Raw genomic sequence first — 22057 nt, 5'->3', positions numbered from 1 at the left:
TGGTGTAAAGAAATTGTAGCAAAATAACTTAAAATTGCGCTTCAGATCAGCGATGTTGCCTCTGCACTATGGTTAGCGCCGTAGTTGACAGCTCCACATTGATTAACACACATACAGTTTTCTTAAAATGCCCGAACGATCTGTTTTGCATTATCCAGAAATACGTCCGCCATGCTACAGCCCAATCCCTGACGTTGTGGTTGATAGCGGAATGCCTTAATCATTAAGCTACCGCGGCACCTTACCGGAACTAAGTAGAATGTGCGAGCCTAGAATTATTTTCAGCGCGTGCTTCAAAGTGTACAGGTTAATAATATAGTTACTATGCCGTACTCAGGCATAGCGTGCTAGAAATAAAGTGCCCTAGCTATTTTTGGCAGGTATTCAATACCCACTTGCCACCGCCCGCATGAAAGCACTGAGGAGAACTGTGTTAGCCCTGAGCTAAATTTTATAGAAAAAAATTCGGCTAACTTCGAAATTGAAATGCCAAGACTAAGAAAACAGCGGAGCTGGTGTTCTTCACAAGCTTTAATTTGGCTTTTCTTGAGTCTGCCCGTTTGTTAACGGAAAGATTGTTAAAAAGCGAAGCTTTCTCCATGCAAACTGAGTAAAAATCAAAGTCCACAACCCACCCTCCTTAAAGGAGCCATGAAGACAAAATACAAGTTGGGTTTATTAGAAAGACTGCTTAGTCCCAAAAACAATGATACCAATACCATCGCAATCTTCGAACAAATAACTGAGATATTAAAGAAAACGTGTGAAGCAGTCGCGAACCCCTAGCCAATTTCCCGCAACTTTTCTATGACGTCACGGAACCTTGTTTGTGCGATTGGCGGCCGCCTAACTGACCTGTCGCGACGACACATGACTGGACGTCTGTAATGGGGCCTCTAGTTCCATTTCATCGCATCACTTGAATGCTAACGTGCAGTTAACGCACTGAAAATTATGTTTTATTGTTGGCCCGTATGACGTCAGTCTTGCTCATAACACGTCACTGTGGCGCTAAATTTGAAAGTTTTTAAATACTTCTTGCTTTTTTTTTCGTTAGAAAAACATCTTTTGTGGCTGTAATGGAGCTGAGTGAGATACTGAATCCTAGTTCTTTCAAATAAAACGAAGATGTATTTTCTCTTCATGGCTCCTTTAAGACCGAAATCCTAACTGCCGAAGTCTGAAGCCAAAGTCCACTTCAACTCAGCCAAAGTGCAAAGCGAACGCGCGTGCTACGTAACCAGAGGAAATGTGCCCCACGAGTGCAATGATAGCGCAGTCAGTTAGACACCGGTTTCGCAACGCCATGGACCCATGTTCGTTTCCGACCACGGGAAGCGTTCCTTTTTTTCTTGCGTCGCGCACTCCCGACACCTGCTCGGGGCTCCTCCTTGTCTCGTCGTCACTGTCCCTCACACTTCTTGCCCTAGCATTTTCCCCTCTCCCCTTCACCCAGTGGAGTTTTCCGTTAATGATCCGCACGGACAGATGAAAGCTTAAACACCTCCGCAGTTAAAAAGACAAACGGGCGCTGTGCGGTTAGGCTGATGAGACCGTGTGCAACCGAACATAACCATCCCTTTATATTGAAAAGAAATTATTCCAGAAATACAAGGTCACTGGCGTGTGCCATTTCAGCTACGTGATATTTTATGGCCCATTTTTGTGACACTGCAGAGCCCGTACAACCCATTGTATTTTTTATCCTAAGAGCCTTGAACCACCATGGGTAAAGAAGCGGCTTGCTTAACATTCGAACGGACTGTTACAGACCTGAAGCCAATGAACCGTTCAACGGAATGTGTGCCGTTTGCACACATTCAAGGATTTCAAGCTCACGTTTTGAAAATACGCCAACAATTACTGTGCGCAAGTCTTCAGTCGGTGGTAATGATTTTAGGCAGGTAATGATAAAGTGAAACATTACTTGCCCACCTTGTCTCCATAACTCTCAATGTTTTTTTTACGCACCAAGGACGAATAGCAAACTTCAGTCAAGAAACATGTCTAAACAACGAACTGGACACAGCCATGCAGCTGTTCCTACAGACGCGACTTGTCTCTGTCTGCTTCGAAGCCGGCGTTATCCATCGCTGTAGTAGTCTTGCTGCGGCTGTCAATGCTGTTGCCGATGCCGTTGCTTTTATTGTTGTTGTTCGTTCCGGAGCTCGCTTTCTCTATGTCAACGTCGGCGGTCGAGCACTCATCGTTCTTCCCCGGCGACGCCATCGAGGGATTTGGCATCTTGAACAGGATCCTCTGCAGGTGGAAGCTCGGTGCTTCGCAGCACAAATACAAGATGTACCCAAAAAAGACGCTGTAGCAAAATATTCCCAGGGACATCATGAGCTGGAACAAAAAAAGTATAAACAATGTTCAGGTCTAAATGGGGAAGCAGCTGCACTGGCAGTCTATTAATTACCTGTCACATCGTGTACACACTGCCGCACGAGCTACACTCGTTACCGCTTCAGGATATGGTTTAGCACAGGATATCGTTTAGCACAATTTAGTATCGGTAATATTTGTTATCGGAACGAGTGATTTCTTGAAATATTCCACTTAACCAGCCCCACCGGGATCTGCTTGCTGTTATCCCGGCTTCGCGCTCTCTTCCCGCCGAGAGATTACGAACTACTCCTAAGAACTCGGTCGTTTCGGCAGTTACAATGTGGATGCCTGGAATCAACCGTATTTAAACCTTGTACCTTGTACTACGCATTAATTTCAAGTGTTGGAGTTTATCAATTGGGAAATAGTCGAGGACAGAGGCGCGGTCATCGCAATTCACAGTGAGGCCTATTTTGCGCTCCAAGCATGCATGGGATGCAACATGCGATCGACTAGGGCATCCCAAGACATTAACGGTTGGGGAAGCATTGAAGGGGCCTTCATCTACAAATGGACACAACTCGGTTCACAATGATGACTATGACCACGACAATCATGGAGTTCGCAATTGTATCAAATATTGGTGCGAGTGTCCGTTACCCATTTTATGCCGCATTTATTACACCGAAGCTATGTACCTCTATCCCCTGCATTCATCTCCGCTGCATTCATCTCCGCATCCGTGTTCATCCTCCGCGTGCTTTCCCAGGTGAGTTACCAGAGCCCTAAATGTCCGCGAACAGAACGCATTCGCGAGCGGAAAAACATTATTCACACTAAGCCCTGCTCATATCCCCCGAGGGGGAACGAGCCCACTCGTCACAAGCCCACTCGTCACCGGAAAACTCGTCGTAGGACAACTCGTCACACCGGCCTTTTGGTACAGTGGCATCTCGAGATAGGAACTCTCGTGCGAGGTGCCTTCTCGTCACAGGAATTTCGTTACACCACGGCCGTGTGAACAAAAGCCTAGAAGCCCTGACCAGAAATTGGCGTTTAACGCCGGTCTGAGGCTGGTTTCTACAATGGTAAATTCGTTACGGCTGTTTAGGAGGGCGTGCCGAGGTCTGTGTGAGCAGCAGGTGTGCATAAAGAGCTGTTTTCTTTTTTGTTTGTTTTGCTGGGAGGGGGGGAGAGGTCAGCGCGATTTGCACTTCTTCAAGTGCAGATCGTCAGCAGTGTTGAGGTGGTGTACGTCCGTATTTTCGCGCGTATAACCTGCCCTTGCATACAACCCGCACCCTCACTTTCAGTCTGCGAATAAAAAATAAAAATAAAAATTGGCGAAGCTTGCACCAACTCGCGCAAGGCTTGAACCATAGCTAAGCTGGAGGATTTATTTCTATGTAAACACTGAAGGACACACCACCAGGCATTGCATTAGGCATCGCATTGAAATTGTTTATTTGTTGATTTGATTGATTGTGGGGTTTTAACGCGCCGACGATACACAAGTGACGAGGCGCGCCGTAGTGGAAGGCTCCGAAATCATTTTGACCACCTGGGGATGTTTAATATGCGCTCGTCGAAATTTCGAACACACGGAAGTTTTCGCTTTTCGCCTCCATCAGAAAAGCGTCCGCCGCGGCCGGGAACCGAACGCGCTCCCTTGGGCTCAACAGCACAGCGTCATATTCAGCTGCGCCACCATTTCACTGCACTGAATGCATATTCGGGCCAGCCCAAGCCAAAAAATCTTGTGGAGCCTTTTGTTAACCTGTTCCGTTGTCGCTTTTCACGGTGGTGGTAGTAGTCATCGTCGGACGGCACCCCCCACGGCTCGCTCGCACATACCAAAATGACAACAATCGCATCGCAAGCAAGAATCCTGGCTGATCATGACGGCTGAGCCACAGTCAATACGCTTCGGAATATTGCCTATTGCCCGCAACATCCGCTTCTGGTACTGATGAAGTGAACAACGTCGCAACCCAGCGTTGAAGACGCCTACACAACGAGACAACAGTGCAATAGTACAAATAGTACAACAGTACAAAGAGAGTGCAATAAACATTTTTTTTATTTCCTGTACAACCTGTCCTCTGCGTCATTTATAAAAATTTGTTTACTTTTTTTGCGTGCCATTTAATACAAATTTGCAGGCTCTTATCATTTTAATATACCTCGGTATGGCGGCATTTTTACCTAACTTCCTGCGTTAAAAACTTTGAAAGAATACTCGCTCGCCTACATCATTTTGAAATGGGCGACGTTTATATAGCAGGCGGAAACATCGCTTTAGAAAACAAGCTCCTTATGCGAGTTTTCCGTGTGACGAATATTCCGGTGATACGAGAATTCCTCGTACGAAATGCCCTGTGACGAGTTGGCATTCCTGACCAGTTTACCTGTGACGAGTTGGCCTATGACGAGTGGACTTGTGACGAGTGGGCCTAGACCCCCCCCCGAGGCACGGGATAAGGTGCAGTGTGTGGCGTTCGTGATCCGTGCCGTATCAGGGTCGCTGAGAGGGGAGCGGGCGTGGTGCGGTAGCAGCGAAAAAGCAGGGAAGGGAAAAGAGAGTGTGGCGTGGAACGCTACACAGCCGCTGCTAATCAGATGGACACCGCCGGCTGGCCAGACGCAGCAGTTCCGTGCACTCCTTTGCACCGCGCCCTCATCAATTCAAGTCATTTGTGCTTTTCGATGTCCTGCACGTTTCAAATTGTCGAAACACGATGTTTTACGAAAGTGGTTGGAGCGCCACAGACAACCTGAAAAGGGGTTCCTGCAATTTCTCATTTTCGCTAAGATAAACTTATCTCGCATCTTTTAATGCTTTGTGAGGGTTATTGTAGAAGTGGGGACTTTGTTTTCTGTCAAATTACATCACTAAAATTCGTCTTACCCGTCTTATAAGACGGGTAAGACGTATTTTTCTGTAAGACGGCGTCGCAGACATCGATGAAATTTATTAAATTTTATTTGCGGTATGTGTGCGTGTGCGTTTTCAAGGCGCAAGTGCATCGTCGGCCAAAGAGCACCAACTATATGTGGGGTTCTTTGTTCCAGATGATGCACAAAACAGCGTATACGTCACAGCAGCACACGAGTTATATACGTGGAGCAAGACACGAGCGGAAAAAACCGCGAAATCCCGTCAAATAACGACGACGATTCAACGCGAAGCTTTCTCGTGACGGATTCCTTCGTTGGCCAATCCCGCACTGCGAGTATGTGCTACTCTGGATGTGTGGGCTCCTTTTTTAAAAGAATCACAGCAACTCTCGGGTATGCACTTCTTTAGTCTAAATTTTGGATTTGTGGTCTACGGCGCAAAGCAGTGCCTGCCGCTTGAACTTTCGAGGGGGTGCCGGTTAAAGGTGTTAAACCTCAAAATGCGGCGTTACGCCTACCGACCTAAACCTCGAAATGCGGCGTTAGGCCTGAAGTCGTGCGGCTAACAGCTTTCCGGCATGCAGAGCAACGTCATTCTCAGCGTATACGCTGCTCCGCACTAGCATTGCTTCAGTGCGGTGGCATCCAGGACGCCGCATGGTTGCCTGTAAGAAGCCTGCCCTTCCACAAGGCTCTGCTGAATAAAGAAGCTTCCTCTCTCTCTCTCTCTCTCTCTCTCTCTCTCTCTCTCTCTCTCTCTCTCTCTCTCTCTCTCTCTCTCTCTCTCTCTCTCTCTCTCTCTTTCTTTCGTTATCAGCGTACATCGAGTGGTGGGTAACGGCTGTCGACGTTCGCCTCAGAACATGACGTTAGGCCTATGTATACGTCGCACCGTCGCACGCCTGCATCACCTCCTCCCTAAGCTTCACATCAAAGTGGGCCTAATGGAGCTGTCACTAAGCTTCGCAGTGAAGCGTTTGAACTCTTCAACACTTCGCCCACGATCATCATCATCGTCAGGGAAAGTTGGCTGTCCTGCAGTGCGTTTTCGCGTACGGGCACCATCAGTGAGAGGCTGACAGTAACAAATACAAACGCACTCACCAGCGATGTTTGCTTGAACATGAGTGGAACAGTAACTGCACACTCCGACAACGCCCCTCTCCCCTTTATTGAGTTCCAGATAAAAACCACAAACATAAATAAAACAAAGGAACAGCTCCAGATAAGACCCACTTATATGTATTGTTCCAGTAATTCTTGGTTCCGATCCTCATAAAATTTGTAGATCGCACTTTTAAACCAGAACTTACATGGAACCAGATAAGAATGCTCTAAGTGTTTTATAGGGCCGCACATGCCACTCTGCTCTCTCACAAGCTTTCAATTTGCCATGTTATAGTTTGAGGCACGTTCTTAAACCTGAAATTCTAACTCTACAACGTGTTGAGCTGCCACTCACTTGAAAGTATTCGCTGAGGTCGAAATTCGTCTTCAGGTTTCCCATGCGAATTAAGAAGAACCATAAGTGCACCAGGTAGATGCAGTAGGTGAGCCGTGAAAGAGGCCGCATCCCTTTCCATGACAGGAAGCCGTTGAGGATACCTAGACAGATTCACCAACACAAAAAAGTAAGTTACAAATTCGTCTTAACAGGGAACCGGAAACCTGGAGCGGAATGTGCAGTATATTTACCCTCCTCGACTTCCTGTAATATTATTGTCTGCCTATACGGAGTAACAAATAATATTAAATTAAGCATTTATTTGTCACTAAATGTCAACGTTGCCTTAAGGGAGGTTTCCGCTTCAAATTCTAATGTAAACGAAATATAAAACATTCATACAACAAGCGGTATCTCCTGTAATGAATATACCGCCGCGGAAGCCTGCGGATGAAATAGATTTTTAAAAATCTTGACGGGGAAAGAGCACAAATAAAAATCGATGGGAAGATGGAATATCAATTTCAGCTAATAAATCTACTAGGTAAGGCAACAAAAATTATGGCACAAGAAAATGTGTAGAATCCAAGTAAATGCCGCACTATTGGCTCGAGAGTAGCTGATAGTAAGGGAGAAAGAAAAAAAAACTCAGGAGAGAGTCATATAAACCACTTACAGTAACCTAAGCGTTGTATACGTTCGCAATGCACTCAATGAGAAGAAAAGTTGAAGCATGGATTGAAAAATGAAACTACCGGAGAACTGTGGAATGAATATCGACAAGGCACACGCTTGGAGATTAATCTATCTTAACGCTGTGCATTAAGACAGATTATCCTCCAGAAGACAGACTATCAACTGGTATGGGTAAAGTTTTTTTTTTACATTAAGGGTGTCCATCGCTATAGCGAATTTCGCTATAGAGAATTTTTGTGTACTCAAACTGCAGTGCTTAGGCCAAGAGCTAATACAATTACTTATGGTTGCAGAACACGACAAATAGGTGGAGTTGAGATGAGGACAGAAACGATATTCCGTTTCGAGATAGGTACAGTCATGGTCAAACGAAATGCGAAGACAAAAATATAAACCGAGCATGCAAAATTGCAAAATATTCTTCGGGGAGTTCCAACAATGGCGCGCTATTGCATACTTGCGAAGAAGGATTTCCAAACTTTGTTGCTGTAATTACACCGCGCGTCAATTTGACTTGAATGGAAAAAGATCGCGCTTTTTGTGTGTTCTCGTTCATGCTTTCGTAATCTCGTTTCATTTGTCCGTGACTGCACAAGCGATGCACAACGCTAAGTAAACGTGTTGATATGCCGCGCCTCGCCCCTAAACCGAGGCTGCATAGGCAACCATAGGAAATGGCGACCTAAAAGGTGTTACCACTCCTATGTACAAAAGGAATGCGTAGATTTTGCCCAAAAGAACATTTACAGCAAAAAAAAAATTGCGGGCCTTGCAAAAATTTCCGCTCTGCTTGGGTTCAAGCCCAAAAAATTCGCACCAAAAAGATGTTCTACTCCTGGGCTACTGAGGCCGAACAGGAGGTTTCTTTAGCATTTTCTAAAAACAGTAGAGGGAGCATTCGAAGAAGCCGAGTAGACGGCGCTGGGTGCGTACAGGAAGTGCTGGGCTTGTGCACACACTGAAACTGAATTTCGCAGGACAGAAGGACGTGCAACAGGCACTTCCGCCCATTGCGGAATAAAACGAAATAAAATTAACTTTTGAAGTTTTAATTGCCGAAGCTACACCTGAGCTATGAAACGCGCCGTAGTGAAGGATCCGGATTAATTTCTACCACCTGGGGATCTTTACCGTGTGCCGAAACATCTGCACACGGGCGTTCGCGTTTATGACCATGTTTAAAATCGGGATGCCCTTTGGCCCCACTACTGTTCATGCTTTACATGGCAGGGCTACAAAAGAAGCTGCAAGAAAGTCAGTTAGGATTTAACATAATGTGTAGCCAGCAAGACAAAATGGTAGAACATTTCAAGGTTTGAAATACTGCACGTACAAAGCAAGACAGTAAGGAAGGGACATGACGGGCGCCCGTCCTGTCCCTTCCTTGTGCCTTTAACGCGCAGTTTTTTCAAACTTTGTAATGATGCACCAACTAGCCCAACAGCACTCTGTACTGGTAGAACATCGCACTCTGATTTTTTTATTTGCAGGCGACACTGCTCGATTGTGTCATAACCGAAGAGGCACTGCTTACAAATATCTTTGGGCGGGAAACTGGCCGCCTCAGTTTTCAAATTAGTACAAAATATCGGCACCAATGGTTCCGAGTGACCGTAGTACTAACGCTGTGTCAATGCAGCATGACAAAACACAAATATTAAGGACCGCGAAGTGAAAACACCGGCGTGTCGATATTTGGGCCCACGATAAATATTCCCAGGTGGTCTAAATTAACCGCAGCACTCCGTTACGACGCGCCTCATAGCTGCGGTGTAGCTTCGGCAAGCGCAACACCCAAAGTTTGATTTTTTAGGGAGGTGGGTAAGCGAAAACGAAAGTTACTTAAAACGTACGGAAGAACAGCGTAGGCTTGCAGTACGAAAAGCGGCAATATTGAAGCAGAGCACCGTGAGGTGTATAGCAAGTGCGACATCGTTTCGGGGGGTTGGACACCCGTAATCATTCCGGTCCCTCCATTTGTGAAGGCAGTAGTCTGCCTAAAATCAGACACTACCAGGCCTATAATAAACCGAAGACCGGTAAGTAATCCAGTTTTAGACGCCATTGGGAACACAACGAAATAAGATTTTTGGGGACATATGGAATCGACGTCGTGTGAAGTCGGGGAAGAATAAATTAAAACGTTTGCAGGAAATGTTAAGAACGACGGATCCCTGTAGGGGAGCAGCTGAACCGTTTGTGACCATTTGCATGAAAAGCGTGGATACGCACTGGCAAAAAAAAAAGACTACATGGAAGAGTATGAAAAAAGTGGACGAAAATGGAGGAGTGATGGCTTCTAAGGTGACCACAAACGAGACAAGAAGAAATAAACAAAAATCTACAAGAAATAATAGAATCGAAAACATCGTAACGCGCAGAGAAGTGGGAAATCAGAAAGGAAAATCTGCGATACGGCCAAGGGCAGTAATTGATTGATTGTGGGGTTTAACGCGCCGACGCAACACAGGCGATGAGGCCCGCCGTAGTGGAGGGCTCCGTATTAATTTTGACCACCTGGTGATCTTTAACTGGCGCCGAAATCTCGTACACACGGGAATTTTTGCTTTTCGCCTCTATCAGAAAAGCGGCCGCCGCGGCCGGGAATCGAATCCGCGACCTCGTGCTCAGCAGCACAACGCCTTATCCACTGAGCCACCGCGGCGGGTGTTCAAGGGCAGTACTGCGCTTTTAAAGCCACAGCCGGGCGTCTGCGAACTGAGAGCTTCGTAAGCAAGTATATCAGTAATGATTATACATAAGCGGTCTGTAGAAAGAAACAGACACAGTTCGACACATTGTGTGAGAATGTAATTGTATTAATCGAAACCCGTGTGAGGGAAATGTCCCCTATCCTGGAAATCGAGGTTACTATAAAGCCGCAGAACAGACTAAAGTGAGATTATAAGTCATGGAAGAAAACAAAAGGGGGTGAATTTAACACAGAACAGCTGCCCCTTTACACAGAAAATTCAAATACAGTATCGCAGGGCTAAAATATATGGGGTAGTAGTCGATGTGTAGGTGTTAGAGCCCGTCGCGCGATGGCACTTGTCATAATCCGCGGATAAGAAGGATGTGCCATTACCAATCGCTCAACCAATCGATCGATCAATCAACCAATCAATTACAAACAACAGGCCCCCTTTATCAAGCGACAGAAAACTCACATTCAGAAATGCTTGCGGAAAAATCTCTTTGGGTATTTTCTATCATTTATATGTAGCGAAAGGGCTTCAAAATTGACAAATGATACACAACGACACAAACGAAAAAATTGCATTGTTAATTTTTATTTATTTTTAACTTTAGTCTAATAGAGTAAAATATATTTTACTTATTTTAATTATTTACTACATACTGCAGACCATCGTTAGGCCCAAGAAGGGGGGCACAAAATGATAAAAGGCAAGGAAAAATACAACAATACAACAATACAAATACAACAACAACAACAACAATACAAAAATACAACAATACAAACAACAAGGCACCAATACAGTGGGTAAGTCATTCCACTCTAGTATCATCGCGGAAAAAAAGAATATTTGAATGTGTCAGTAGCAGCAAAAGATGGGGTGAAAGCGTTTGGTTTGTGGTGTCTGGTATTTGATATTGATAATGGAGACATAAAGGAAGATGGGTTTTTATACACGAATGGTCTTTGCACTTTTGTGTACAAAGGTACACGAAGATGCATACATGCCCATCGAATTAGCAAACAGCAGCACCACTGAACAGTGACAGCACTTCATCAATAGCAACCGCTAGGTGCCACTGTGAAGCATTCACCACCCTCGCAAGGGAAAGCAAAAATATTGAAAGCAGCCAGGGCTTATTTTTACGGCAGCTCTGCTCTTAGGGGAGTGACTAAACAAATATATAATAACATTTGCGTGGTAGCTACTAAGCCTATGACAGGACGACGGCTAGTGGGAGGTCTCAAGGAGAGTGAAGCGCTAAATAAAATGAGTATTTTTTGCGTGACTCTCACAGCTAACTCTGATCTCATGTGGTTAAAAACCATAGACAGTTGCATAGCCGTAAAGCGAACTCAGTTGACAGATGCGCATATACAACTGTATGAGACCTCCAAGGTTCACTCGGAGAAGACAACCGGCTCTTGCATGTGGACACGCCCCTTACCTCCTCGTCCCGTGGCGCAGGCGAACGAGGGCCAGGCAAGCGCGAGGGCCCACAGGACGCGATGAAAGCCCCCATAAAGAGCGTTGACTTCATCACTGGGCGGATTGCCTCGGTTCCAGGGTACCGTCACGAACATGACGAAGCACGACAGTCCGATTGAGAGCAACCACTGAGTGGCCTGCATGACCTGCGAACATAGCCATAAAAAAAAGGTCCTGCTTCGTCAACTGAAGTTCTAAGCGTAAACACAGAAAGCTCCGTGGCAGTCCCAGCTGAACAGTGGCTGTAACGAGAGCCAATGGCATGAACGTCTTAGTTTATGCATCATCTCTGCTTCAGGCAGAAATCCTACCTTATGTACATGCGAAATTATAGAGGCGACTCAATAAACATGGAGATGGCAATCAACATTAGCGCCTATAAAGTATGCTTACATCAGCGTCCAAACTAAAGGTGGAAGTTGTCCTCCAGAACATAAGTTGACCTCCAGAAGTTGTCTTCTGTGGAAGTGTGGAAGTTGTCCTCCAGAACATAATAATTTAAAAAAAAAAGCATCTGCGCAAATTCGCCCGTGCAGCTGCAAAGAAAATATTAGTTTTTGTTTCTAAACATGCTCATGAAAAATAACTTTTTTTCCCAACTCAGAGTATGAATCAAGCTTTGGCGAATTGTGGCTGGGGGGGGGGGGTAAAGAGAATTTATTATAACCCACATGTCAAGGCGCAGCGACTAGTGATAACAGCGCTTCCCTAAGTACAGAAAATTATCCAATCAGTTTTCATGTAACGTGGTCATTCTACACACTGCGCAAAAATGTTTGGCGTGGGCAACAAGCTACTGCAAATGAAGTCACATAAAGTCCACCAGAGTTCAAAGAAAGAGTTCATAAGCTATACTGAACTCAGTACGGCACTAGGGAAACGTTCAGGATGTTGCTCCTGACCACTATAAAGCGCGTAGACCAACGCAAAAGGAAGGCTTCTTCCCCTAGAGCTGCCAACTCATGCTCCAAATGACTCATGAGAATCGACCGGACACGCCACAGCAGAGGGTACATTGCCCGTTGCGGCCGGGCTCGAAGACATGCAGCACCACGATTTCTCCACAAAACGAAAGCACCAGCGCACATCAGAAAATTCACCAACACATCATTTGAACGAGTGTTCATTCGAAGTGTGAGTCCGAACATCCGGCTTAATACAGTCCAAAACGTTGCCGCTACACGACATTTAAACAAGGCATGTTCTAACGTTTCAGTGTGGTCGCAGTGTGGACACCGTGCGGAACGCACAACGCCGAATCTCGCCAGACGGTCACACGTCGGGAGAACTTCCCAGCCACGTAGCCATCCAAAATCCCGAACATCAGCCGGAAGTGCCGCCGAAGTCAGCTGATGCCACCGGACACCGCGTGACCTTCCTATCTGTTGGTTGTCTAATTGGGTTATTGCCAATTTTTCGCACACTTCACTTGCCGTACTTTCCCTAAAACTTAGGCTTGGCAAGGAAGACTGGAGATTTCGCAATGTTTTTATAACGTACGCGTAAAATGGCGGCGGCTGCTCAGCTGAAGGACCGGCGATGTGCGCGTCATAAAATAATGACCGGGAAGTTCCCAGAAAGTACTGGAGCAGCGCCTTTCCTGGGTACTCGTCTGAGTCCACAAGGTCGATCACTGCCCGTACCGCCAGCGCGCTGCTCATAGTTTGCAAACAAGGCAGACTAAAACCACCCATTGACTTGGGCAGCCTCAGCAGCGCTCGTGACACTGTTTCCGTCTTACCCGCCCAGAAGAACGATCGAAACTTCGTTGCGAACTGTCGGGTGAAATGGCGCGGCGGTTTTGCTACGCGTGCTACATAAAAAAGCGCTGCCGAGACGGACGACTTAATTATGTAGCTTCGCTCTGCAAGGGAAAGCCTGAACTTTCCTGCAACTGCAAGGCGTTGCTCCGCAGTCTCAAGGAGGCGCTTCCACGTACTACGCGCCACTTCACCCGAGGCATGAAAAACCACACCTAGTACTCGAACACCCGTCACCCATTCTACGTCGCCCGCCAAGCCAGACGCAAATGTGCCGAAGCGCACCGCCATACTTTTTCCCCTGTTCAGTCGAGCTCCAGACAGCTCACCGTACTCCTGAAATAGCCGCATAAACGCTCGGTAGCTGTCAGCTGAAATAGCCTGGGAGTTAGCGGTGAGCAGCCCGAGACCTAAGTCATGGGCAACTCGAGGGGAGGGTCAACATGCTGTGCCAGTGATCCCACGCAGTTGGGAGGAGTGATTCGACAGACTCTGGCAAGTATGTTTCTCCTCTGGACCTAAAGGAATGTCAAGAGACTATTCCTTCATAATTATAAAATCTTCATTGCATTTGACCACCCGAAACGGCAAGTAAAGTTAAACCTGGGTGCAACGAACCTCTGTGTAACACATTCCTGGTTATAACAATTTTTTTTTTCAATTCCCAATTGCGGCGCCATTGAAAACCATGTGTTTGCGACTTCTATGTAACGAAAGCTTTGCGACGGTTAACCTTGAAGTAACGAATTCGCTACACTTATAAGCCATTGGTTTTTGCTCTTTTTCTGAAAAATCGTCTTGAGAGATTCACTAATTCGGCGAACTTTGCCCGTACCGCCGCAAACTACCGTGCGTTTTCCATGTGAGTGAGGCGTCGGTTTACGTGCTACTCCTGTCCGACGGCGTGTACTAGCTCGTCTCCACTGCATCTGTTGTGTCGGTTCGTCGGTGAACAGTACTGCGCACAGAAAACAAAAAGCTTTTACTTTTCCAGGTAAGTTCCCAAATTTAAGTTCCGCCTCCGTCGGCGATAAAAAAGAACAACGCCGCTTCCCAGTACAGTATCCCAGCTAGCTCTTTCTCAGCAATTTTGAGTGCGGCAAAGAGCATCAAGTTCGCGAAAAGGCGCCCTTTGAGCATAATTTTGGTCCTTGAAACGGGTTGAGGCTCGAAAAGTGTCAAAAGGCAAAAGTGATACTTAAGTTACGTTTGTGAATACCCGGGTAAGTGACCGTGCTTCTTTGGAGTGCCGTGTAGTGACTACGTGCGCAGGAATTCAGCAGGCGCACATTAGGCAGTTTTTCACTGGAAATAAATCCTTTAAGGGTGAGTTCACCATCACTGATTTCTAGCATTTCGGTTTCGTTTCTGCTTCATTCACGCGAGCCTTAACTCGAAACTTGCATGTAACGAAATCCTGCATGTAACGAAAAATTGCCAATTTTTGTCAACTTCGTTATCTCCAAGTTAGACTGCATGGCTCTATATTTTTAGTGTTGCTAATAATTATTACAAAATCAAAGCCCCCTTTTGAATAAGAAAAGATGGTTAAAACGAGAAGCTTTCTCCCGTGCAGCATGTCTGCCCAAAATACAGACTGCTTCGACCGCGTCAGAATGGCGCAATCGGATAGACCGTGGCTCCATGACGCGAGGGACGCAGGTTCGATTCCGACACTCAAGAAGCATTTTTAAAGCGAATCTTTCTATGTCTCCCTGACCAGAGTTACTGGATATAGACAGTTGCGAAACTCCCCATAGGCCCCATGTATCGAAAGCCGGTCTTCTGTTGCCCCCCTGCGCCGGGGCAAGCACGGGGCAAGTTGACTAGCCTGTCGTCTGTCGGCAGGACGTTGAAGCAGTACTCATGTGCTTGCGGCTGCTGCCGTAAGTCATAAAAAGAAAAGCCGCAAAAACACAAGTAAATTTTACGTAATTATTGTGTTTTAATTTAAAAAGCAATCTTTATTTTACAGAAGAATTTTGAATAATAATAGTTTAGCGAAGTTCCGTTTTTATCTCCTAGGTGCCGCGCGCGTCGACTTGCCCCTCAGCTTCCACGGAGTGGGGGGGCTAGCGCCGCCCGGATTATGAAGCGGAGTTTCGCAACTGTCTATATTGAGTAACTCTGTCCCTGACTGAGCTCGACTTCGCGACAAAACGCACTCCAGGAAAGACAAGTTTATAAAATTGGTTTCACAAAACGATGATGATGATAAGCGATGGCACATCAAGCGCCTCAAGAAAAAAAAAAGCGCTTCCCGTGGTCGGAATCTAACCTGGGTCTCTCGCGATATGAAGCCGACATGAATCCGAACGTGCCATTCCGACACTGTCGAAGCAGTTTGGATTTTGGACTTTGACTCAGGTTGCAGAAGACAGATCTCCCTCTTAAGAAATGGGTTTGGATTTTTTCTTGTGAAGCACATTGTGCAAAGTTGGATTTCCTGTAGTGCTTTCTCCGCAACGAACGACGCCATCAGCGAGGCACAGAAAGCTCCGCTTTAATATTGTTACGAGGCGAGGATGCGGAAGAGAAGAATGTATTTAAAGTATTTACACTATTTACAGGAAGAAACGATGGGCTGCCGCTAACATTTAGAACGACCCACAAGAGACCTCGTCGTCTTCCTTTACCAACAACCGTCGCTGGACGCATTGTTCTTGCTTGTGGGCCAATCCCTCAGAACTACATCGTTCGTCATCTGCTAGTTTGCGCCGTGGCAATATTAATAATGCGTTACCATTATTATTGACGTATTCGATGTGAACGGACCCACTCAGACAGATTGTAATGCTAACACCGAAATGTTTGTAGGAAGGAACAGAGTCTTTTGAAACTATGCCAGATGCCTTCAATCCCGCAGCAGCCGAGAACCTCCTCACCTCACTTGACGTCCGCTTTGGCCTTGTCAGCAGGCGCTGTATCGACTTCAACAAATTTGTCGCCGGGAGGAAAGCTGACGTGCTACCTGTGCGGTAGTCAGGGCCACAAGGCAAGGGACTGCCGGGCCGTCTTAACAGTGGCGGAAAAGCGACGGCGCCTTTCAAGAAACCGCTGCTGTTTTAGATGCGGGAGGCAAGGGCACGTGGCGCGCAACTGCCGTACTAGCGCGAAACTCAAGTGTGAGACTTGTTCGAGACGGCACGTAACCGTCCTTTGCGACCTTTGGGAACGATTGGGGACCACCTGCCAGACTGATAGAGACGCCGATTGTGAAGACTTGCAGAACGAGATCGTAACGTGACAACAACTCCTGCCAGCAGCATTTGTTCCCCGTCGGTGCTGCTCCACACTGCCACAGTGTGGGCATACGGAGAATGCGGTAGGCCGGTTTTGGTCCGGCTACTCCTCGACACTGGGAACCAACGAACTTTCGTGCGCAGTGATCTATGTCATCAGCTGGCCCTACCTGGTTCTGAAATGGAAGGCTTGGCCGCATTTACGTTTGGCAGCTCGCACCGCCCGACATCGTACCAGTGCCGGAAGGAGGCGATCACCTTACGCAGCCGCTTCCATTCGTGTCCCGTCACGTTCGATGCTCTTGAAGTGCCAGAGGTCTGCACGGTAGACGGTCCACCCTTGAAAACTGAACTCGGAAATCTGCTTCGCGACCGCAATTTATCTGTTGCCGATGAACCCGAAGAAGGGCACACACAAACGCCGACTATAAGCGTGTTACTGGGTTCGGACAAATATAAGAAACTCGTTATAGGGCGCATCGAGCGCCTCAGTGACAGTCTTTGCGCCGTTGACACAGGGTTCAGCTGGGTTCTGCAAGGACAATACTCAGGTACCGATTACACCCTGGTCAGGAGCAGCAGCGCTGTGGCCTTGTTTTTGGCCTGTATTGAAAGACAAGGCGAAAGTTGCCCAGGACCGGGACCAAGCGATCCCTCAGAAATGTTGGGGTTCGAAGACAGAGGGATAACTGACACGCCTGAGAAGACTGAAGTCGAAGACGACGCTGCGTTTGTGAAGTTTCGGAGTGGACTCCACAAAGAAGACGGCCAGCACGTATTGCCGCTTATTATCGAAGCACCAGGCTTAACGTCCAGTACTAACCGGGTTGTAGCGAAAGGAAGACTTGGACGGCAGCTACAAAACTGTGAACATCACCCGAATTTTCCGAGAGAGTACGACGGCGCCATCGGCGAGTACTGCCAGGAAGATCATGCAGAGCGAGTGCTGCAACCCACGGTCCCCGGGGACATAGCTTATTTCCTCCCTGAACACACAGTCGTCAAACGGGAGACAGAGTGCACCATGCCAACGACCGCTGCACCCGATGTACGCCGCCGACGTGCTATAAGCACAAAGAGGAAGCGGTACGTCGACTATGGAGCAGGTGGAAGAAAGAATATCTGCTGCTGCTTCGATCAGCGCATCAAGGCACGTCAACATTCCCGCCAAAACTTCACGTAGGGGACCTGGTCGTGGTTCAGGATGACAACGTGGCCCCACTGAGCTGGAAGATCGGCCGTGTGGTCCAATCATTTCCGGGAAGAGATGGCGTCCAGCGCTCCCACGAGATTCTCCTACCTAACGGACAGCGAATCCGACGCGCCATTCAGCGACTCTGCCTTTTGGAGTCAACCGCGGCCGCAGGAGGATGTTGATTCTCGATCGCTAGGGAGTGCGCGTGCGCGGTCACTTGGAAGAAGGAGCGCTCTGCTAGAGGTCTTGCGGTTCGCTTTTCTTCTCGTTGTAATAACTTCCGTCTTATCGGTCCTCCAGAAACGGATGATTTTATGCCAGTTTCATCTTGTGACCTGATGGAGGCCTTGTCCATCACACGTTCTGCGGCTCCGGGGCTTGATGGCGTGACTGTTGGTGCTATTAAATTTTTGGCTGAGGAATTCCAACCGGTTCTATTGAATGTGATAAATTCATCCGTCAGGTTTTGTTGCATTCCACTCAACTGGAAAATGTCCAAGATAATTTTGCTCCAAAAAAAGCCAGGTCAGGGTTTCGATTCAGACAACTTAAGGCCATTTGCTCTGACCTCCAACATGATAAAATTAATAGAGCGAATACTTTTTAAACGGATGACTTCTTTCATGCAGGACAGGCAAGTACTCAGTCCTGCTCAGATTGGCTTTAGGCGGGGATGTTCTATTTGGAACGCTCATGTGGACTTCGAGGCGAGGATCCGCTTAGCACAAAAAGGGAAACTGGTGTCGGCACTAGTGACCTTAGATGCAGCTAAAGCTTATGACAGTGTCGAGCATGGTATCTTACTTGAGAAACTAGCGCGTATAAACTTGCCTACATATCTTTTTGCTTGGATTAGGGAGTTTTTGGCTGATCGGGAATTCTTTTGTACAAACGGAAGGCTATCTTCACGAAGATTTCCACAAACTAGAGGAGTGCCTCAAGGATCGGTTTTATCGCCTTTACTCTTTAACATCCTTATGAGTGACATTCCTATATTCCCAGATGTAACAACCTACGTTTATGCGGATGATATAGCGTTTTTTGCAGCCGCAGTCGACATTCATTCGCTATATGACCGTTTGCAGGCCTATTTATCTGTCTTGGAGACATGGCTTGACAGCATTTATTTAACGTTAAATGTGTCGAAGAGTGCTTTACTCGTCTTCCCGGTTGCAGGAACAATTTCAATTTCTCTCGCTTACAAAAATCAAGTCATTCCGCAGGTGGATTCGCTGAAATATCTTGGTGTTACATACACGTCTGCTCTTGATTGGAAGGCACATATTAACGCATCGGTCACAAAAGCGGAGAGAGCATTTGGTCGCATGAAAAGACTATGTGGGAAACGAGCAGGAATGCGCCGGGACACACTTTTGCTGTTGTACCGAGCCTATGTCCGGCCAGTCATAGAGTTTGGGTGCGTCTTGTTTTGCAGTTGTCCAACTTTCAAACTGCGTCCGTTATACCTGTTGGAGAGGCGCATTCTTCGATTTTGTCTTGGCCTTCCCCGGTTCGTTTCGAACCGAGTTCTGTACTTAGAGGCACGCGTTCCTGAACTTAGGGTCCGTTTTCTCTTGCTGACGGTGCAAACTTACCTCCGCATGTACGAAGCCCCCTCTGGGGCTGCCAAGCCTGTATTTGTTTGTGAGCCGAGTATATATTTTACATCTCCGTGGCCCAAACGTATCTCCCCCCAAGTGCTATTCGTTCAATCATGCCTGGATTGTATTTCTGTTAAGTTATATGAGGTCATTCCGGTATCCACAATCGAGCGAGAAACTGAGTTTTACTTTCAAAACCCCTTCCCTTCCGCTGCAAAACTTCTACCACGCTCGCTATTAGCCGCTATTTTAAATGAATATTTATCCAAGTATCCTGCTTCGTCTGTGATTTATACTGATGCATCTCAAAATGGCGAGAAAGCTGGAATTGGTATTTTTTCACAATCTTTAGACTGGAGTTAATCGCTGTGGATCCCGGATTACACACCCATTTTTATGGCCGAATTTTTAGCAATAGCTCTCGCTCTATGCAAAGTACCACAGCATGTATCAAAAATCATCATATTATCTGATTCGATGGCGTTAACTTCCTCTTCGGAATCTTCATTGTACCGCACACTATTATTTTTTGTTCCCAGGCACGTGAAGGAGGTACGCTTGTCTTGGGTCCCTGGCCATACGGACATCAGGGGCAACGAGCAAGCGGACCATTTAGCTAATATCGCCGTCACAGCTCCCATTCAATTCGGAATTCCTAATCTGGCTCTATTTGCATCTGCGAGACTAAGACGATATTGGCATTTAGACGCCACCCGTTCCAATTCGCTTTTATCATTTGAAGAGTTCCAACATTTAAAGTTCGGGTGGAATGTTCATTTTTGTGGCTCTCGGCAATGCGAGGTGACCTTCACCGAGCTGCGCTGCAGGGTTTCAAGGCTTAATTTCTATCTGTTCAGATCAGAACTTTCACCTACAGAACTATGTGTGCGGTGCCAGGTCCCCGAAACAATCGAACATTTTTTTTCTCGACTGTCGCCGTTTCTCAACAGCTAGACAACTGTTTTTGAAGGAGCCGATTGAGCGGTTGTGGTTGACTTTATCGATAACACTTATATTATCTATTGGCGCATCAAAGCTGGGGTTTGCAAGAAGGGATATATATAATTGCATTCAAAATTTTCTTTCTGCCTCAGGTCGTTTGAATTGCTAAACGGTGCTGATTAATGGGTAATTCGGGTTTCATTCTTAAGTTTCCTTTTACAGCCTCTTTCCGAAAATAAATATTTTGAAATCCCCACGTTTTTAACCAGTTTAGCCCTGGCCAATTCCCCCTTGTGGGTACGTGCCAAAATATTTGAGGACATCATCATCATCATCATCATCATCGGAAGAAGAAATAAAAGTGGAATGTGTTCCGAACGGTAGCGCGGCGTCGGGTCTTCTCTAGTTAATATTCCTGGTGCCGTGAAACCCGGGAGAAGACCGGCATCGTGTCCTGACCGATGGACAAGCTCCGCCGTCCGCGAGGCGCTCTCCGTGGAGCCGTCACGAGGCTGCTCAAGGCTGCCACCGAGCTCTACGAAAGCCCCTCGCCCTCTCCGCATGACCTGCAAGAGGTCATAGACCAGCTGGGAAGTAAAGAACGCTCACTCAAAGACCTTGATGACAAGATCGGAAAAAGTTATCATCTCCGCTAAGGGCAGCCATGGCCCAGGTCTCGCTTCTCTCGTTCTTCTTGGGGCCAGGTAATAAACACGTAATGTATTATATTTTTCAGATACGCGCGTGCACTTACGTTTATTGGTGTTAAGTTCCGAAAGAAGTTAAGTCATAATCACAATTCGTTTCGCGAAGTGCTACGCGAAATACCAGTAGCCCCCGGCCTCCGCGACGGTCCGACGGTGACTAAGGAAGTTACTGCCACTTTCGCTGCGTTGCCAGGGCTGATACATACGGGAAAACATTAAACGCAAATACATGCTTTAAGTTTCGCTATGTGGAACAACGCGGGAACTACGCACCAGTGACTCCGCGGTAGCTCGTCGTCTCCTCTTTAGGCGGCTTTCGGGCGCGACGTGTCCGCGTATGTGTTGAATCCCATTTAGGCAGTCTTCGCCTACGCCGCGCCCACAGTGCCGGGTCTGTTCAACGACCAAACGCGGGTGAACGTACGAAGCTGTAATTTGCGCAAAGCTTCCGCCACAGAGAACCAGAGTGTCTATGAAGGTACGCAATTTCTCGCTCCACGCGTGGTACATCCAAAGCAGAGGATCAGGCGTTTCGGAGAAAAAAGCGAACTGCGCAGTCCTGTGAGCATCCGAAGGCGCTGGAGGCGGAGGCTCCCTTGCGGCACACGTGCTTCAGCTCCCTAAGGGAGAACGCGCATCCTTTGTCGCGGTAGTGAAATGTTCAGCAGGAGAGGAACGGCGCTAACAGGGTGAACGCGATTTCTCACCTCGGTATAACTCTGGGGATACTGAACGAGTTTCGAAGTTCTTCCAAGATAATATTTCGGGAACATAAACTTGATGGTCTCAGGAATTACGAATGGTCCGTGAAGACTGTTTCAGGTTCCCCTTACGTGGTTCATTTCTACATTTTGCCTATGTTTAGCATCAACAAGCTAGACCAAAAAACCGTTTTCCGGGAAGGGGAAATTTCTTGGGATTTTGCATTTTTATGCTTCCGGATGTACCCATTTCTTACATGGAAGTGCCTTGTCGGTGCCATTGATTGCATATATTGCGTATTGTTAGGCTCAGTCTCCTAGTTAAGTCTCATACCAGTAGACACAACGTCCTT

General features: G+C 47.0%; 2 protein-coding genes across 2 annotated transcripts in view; both read right to left on the bottom strand.

Annotated features, from left to right (window-relative positions):
- The window catches only part of LOC144143358 (annexin A4-like), a 395087-nt gene that overhangs the window by 174686 nt on the left and 198344 nt on the right, over positions 1–22057 (bottom strand). The gene's annotated exons all lie outside the window — the stretch shown is intronic.
- Positions 2044–22057, bottom strand: part of LOC144174649 (nose resistant to fluoxetine protein 6-like) — a 49036-nt gene continuing 29022 nt past the window's right edge. Inside the window, exons 13-15 of the mRNA XM_077703439.1 lie at positions 11516–11702; positions 6692–6834; positions 2044–2349 (exon numbers count right to left, since the gene is read on the bottom strand). Coding sequence (XP_077559565.1) covers positions 2044–2349; positions 6692–6834; positions 11516–11702 — 636 coding nt within the window. The remainder of the gene's footprint in view (positions 2350–6691; positions 6835–11515; positions 11703–22057) is intronic.

This window comes from Haemaphysalis longicornis, unplaced genomic scaffold (genome assembly GCF_048455015.1).
Source record: "Haemaphysalis longicornis isolate Haplotype H1 unplaced genomic scaffold, Haemaphysalis longicornis Haplotype H1 scaffold_1, whole genome shotgun sequence".
Lineage (NCBI taxonomy): Eukaryota > Metazoa > Arthropoda > Arachnida > Ixodida > Ixodidae > Haemaphysalis > Haemaphysalis longicornis.
The sequence above is the reverse complement of the archived record's forward strand: the minus strand, read 5'-3'. Positions and strand labels throughout refer to the sequence as shown.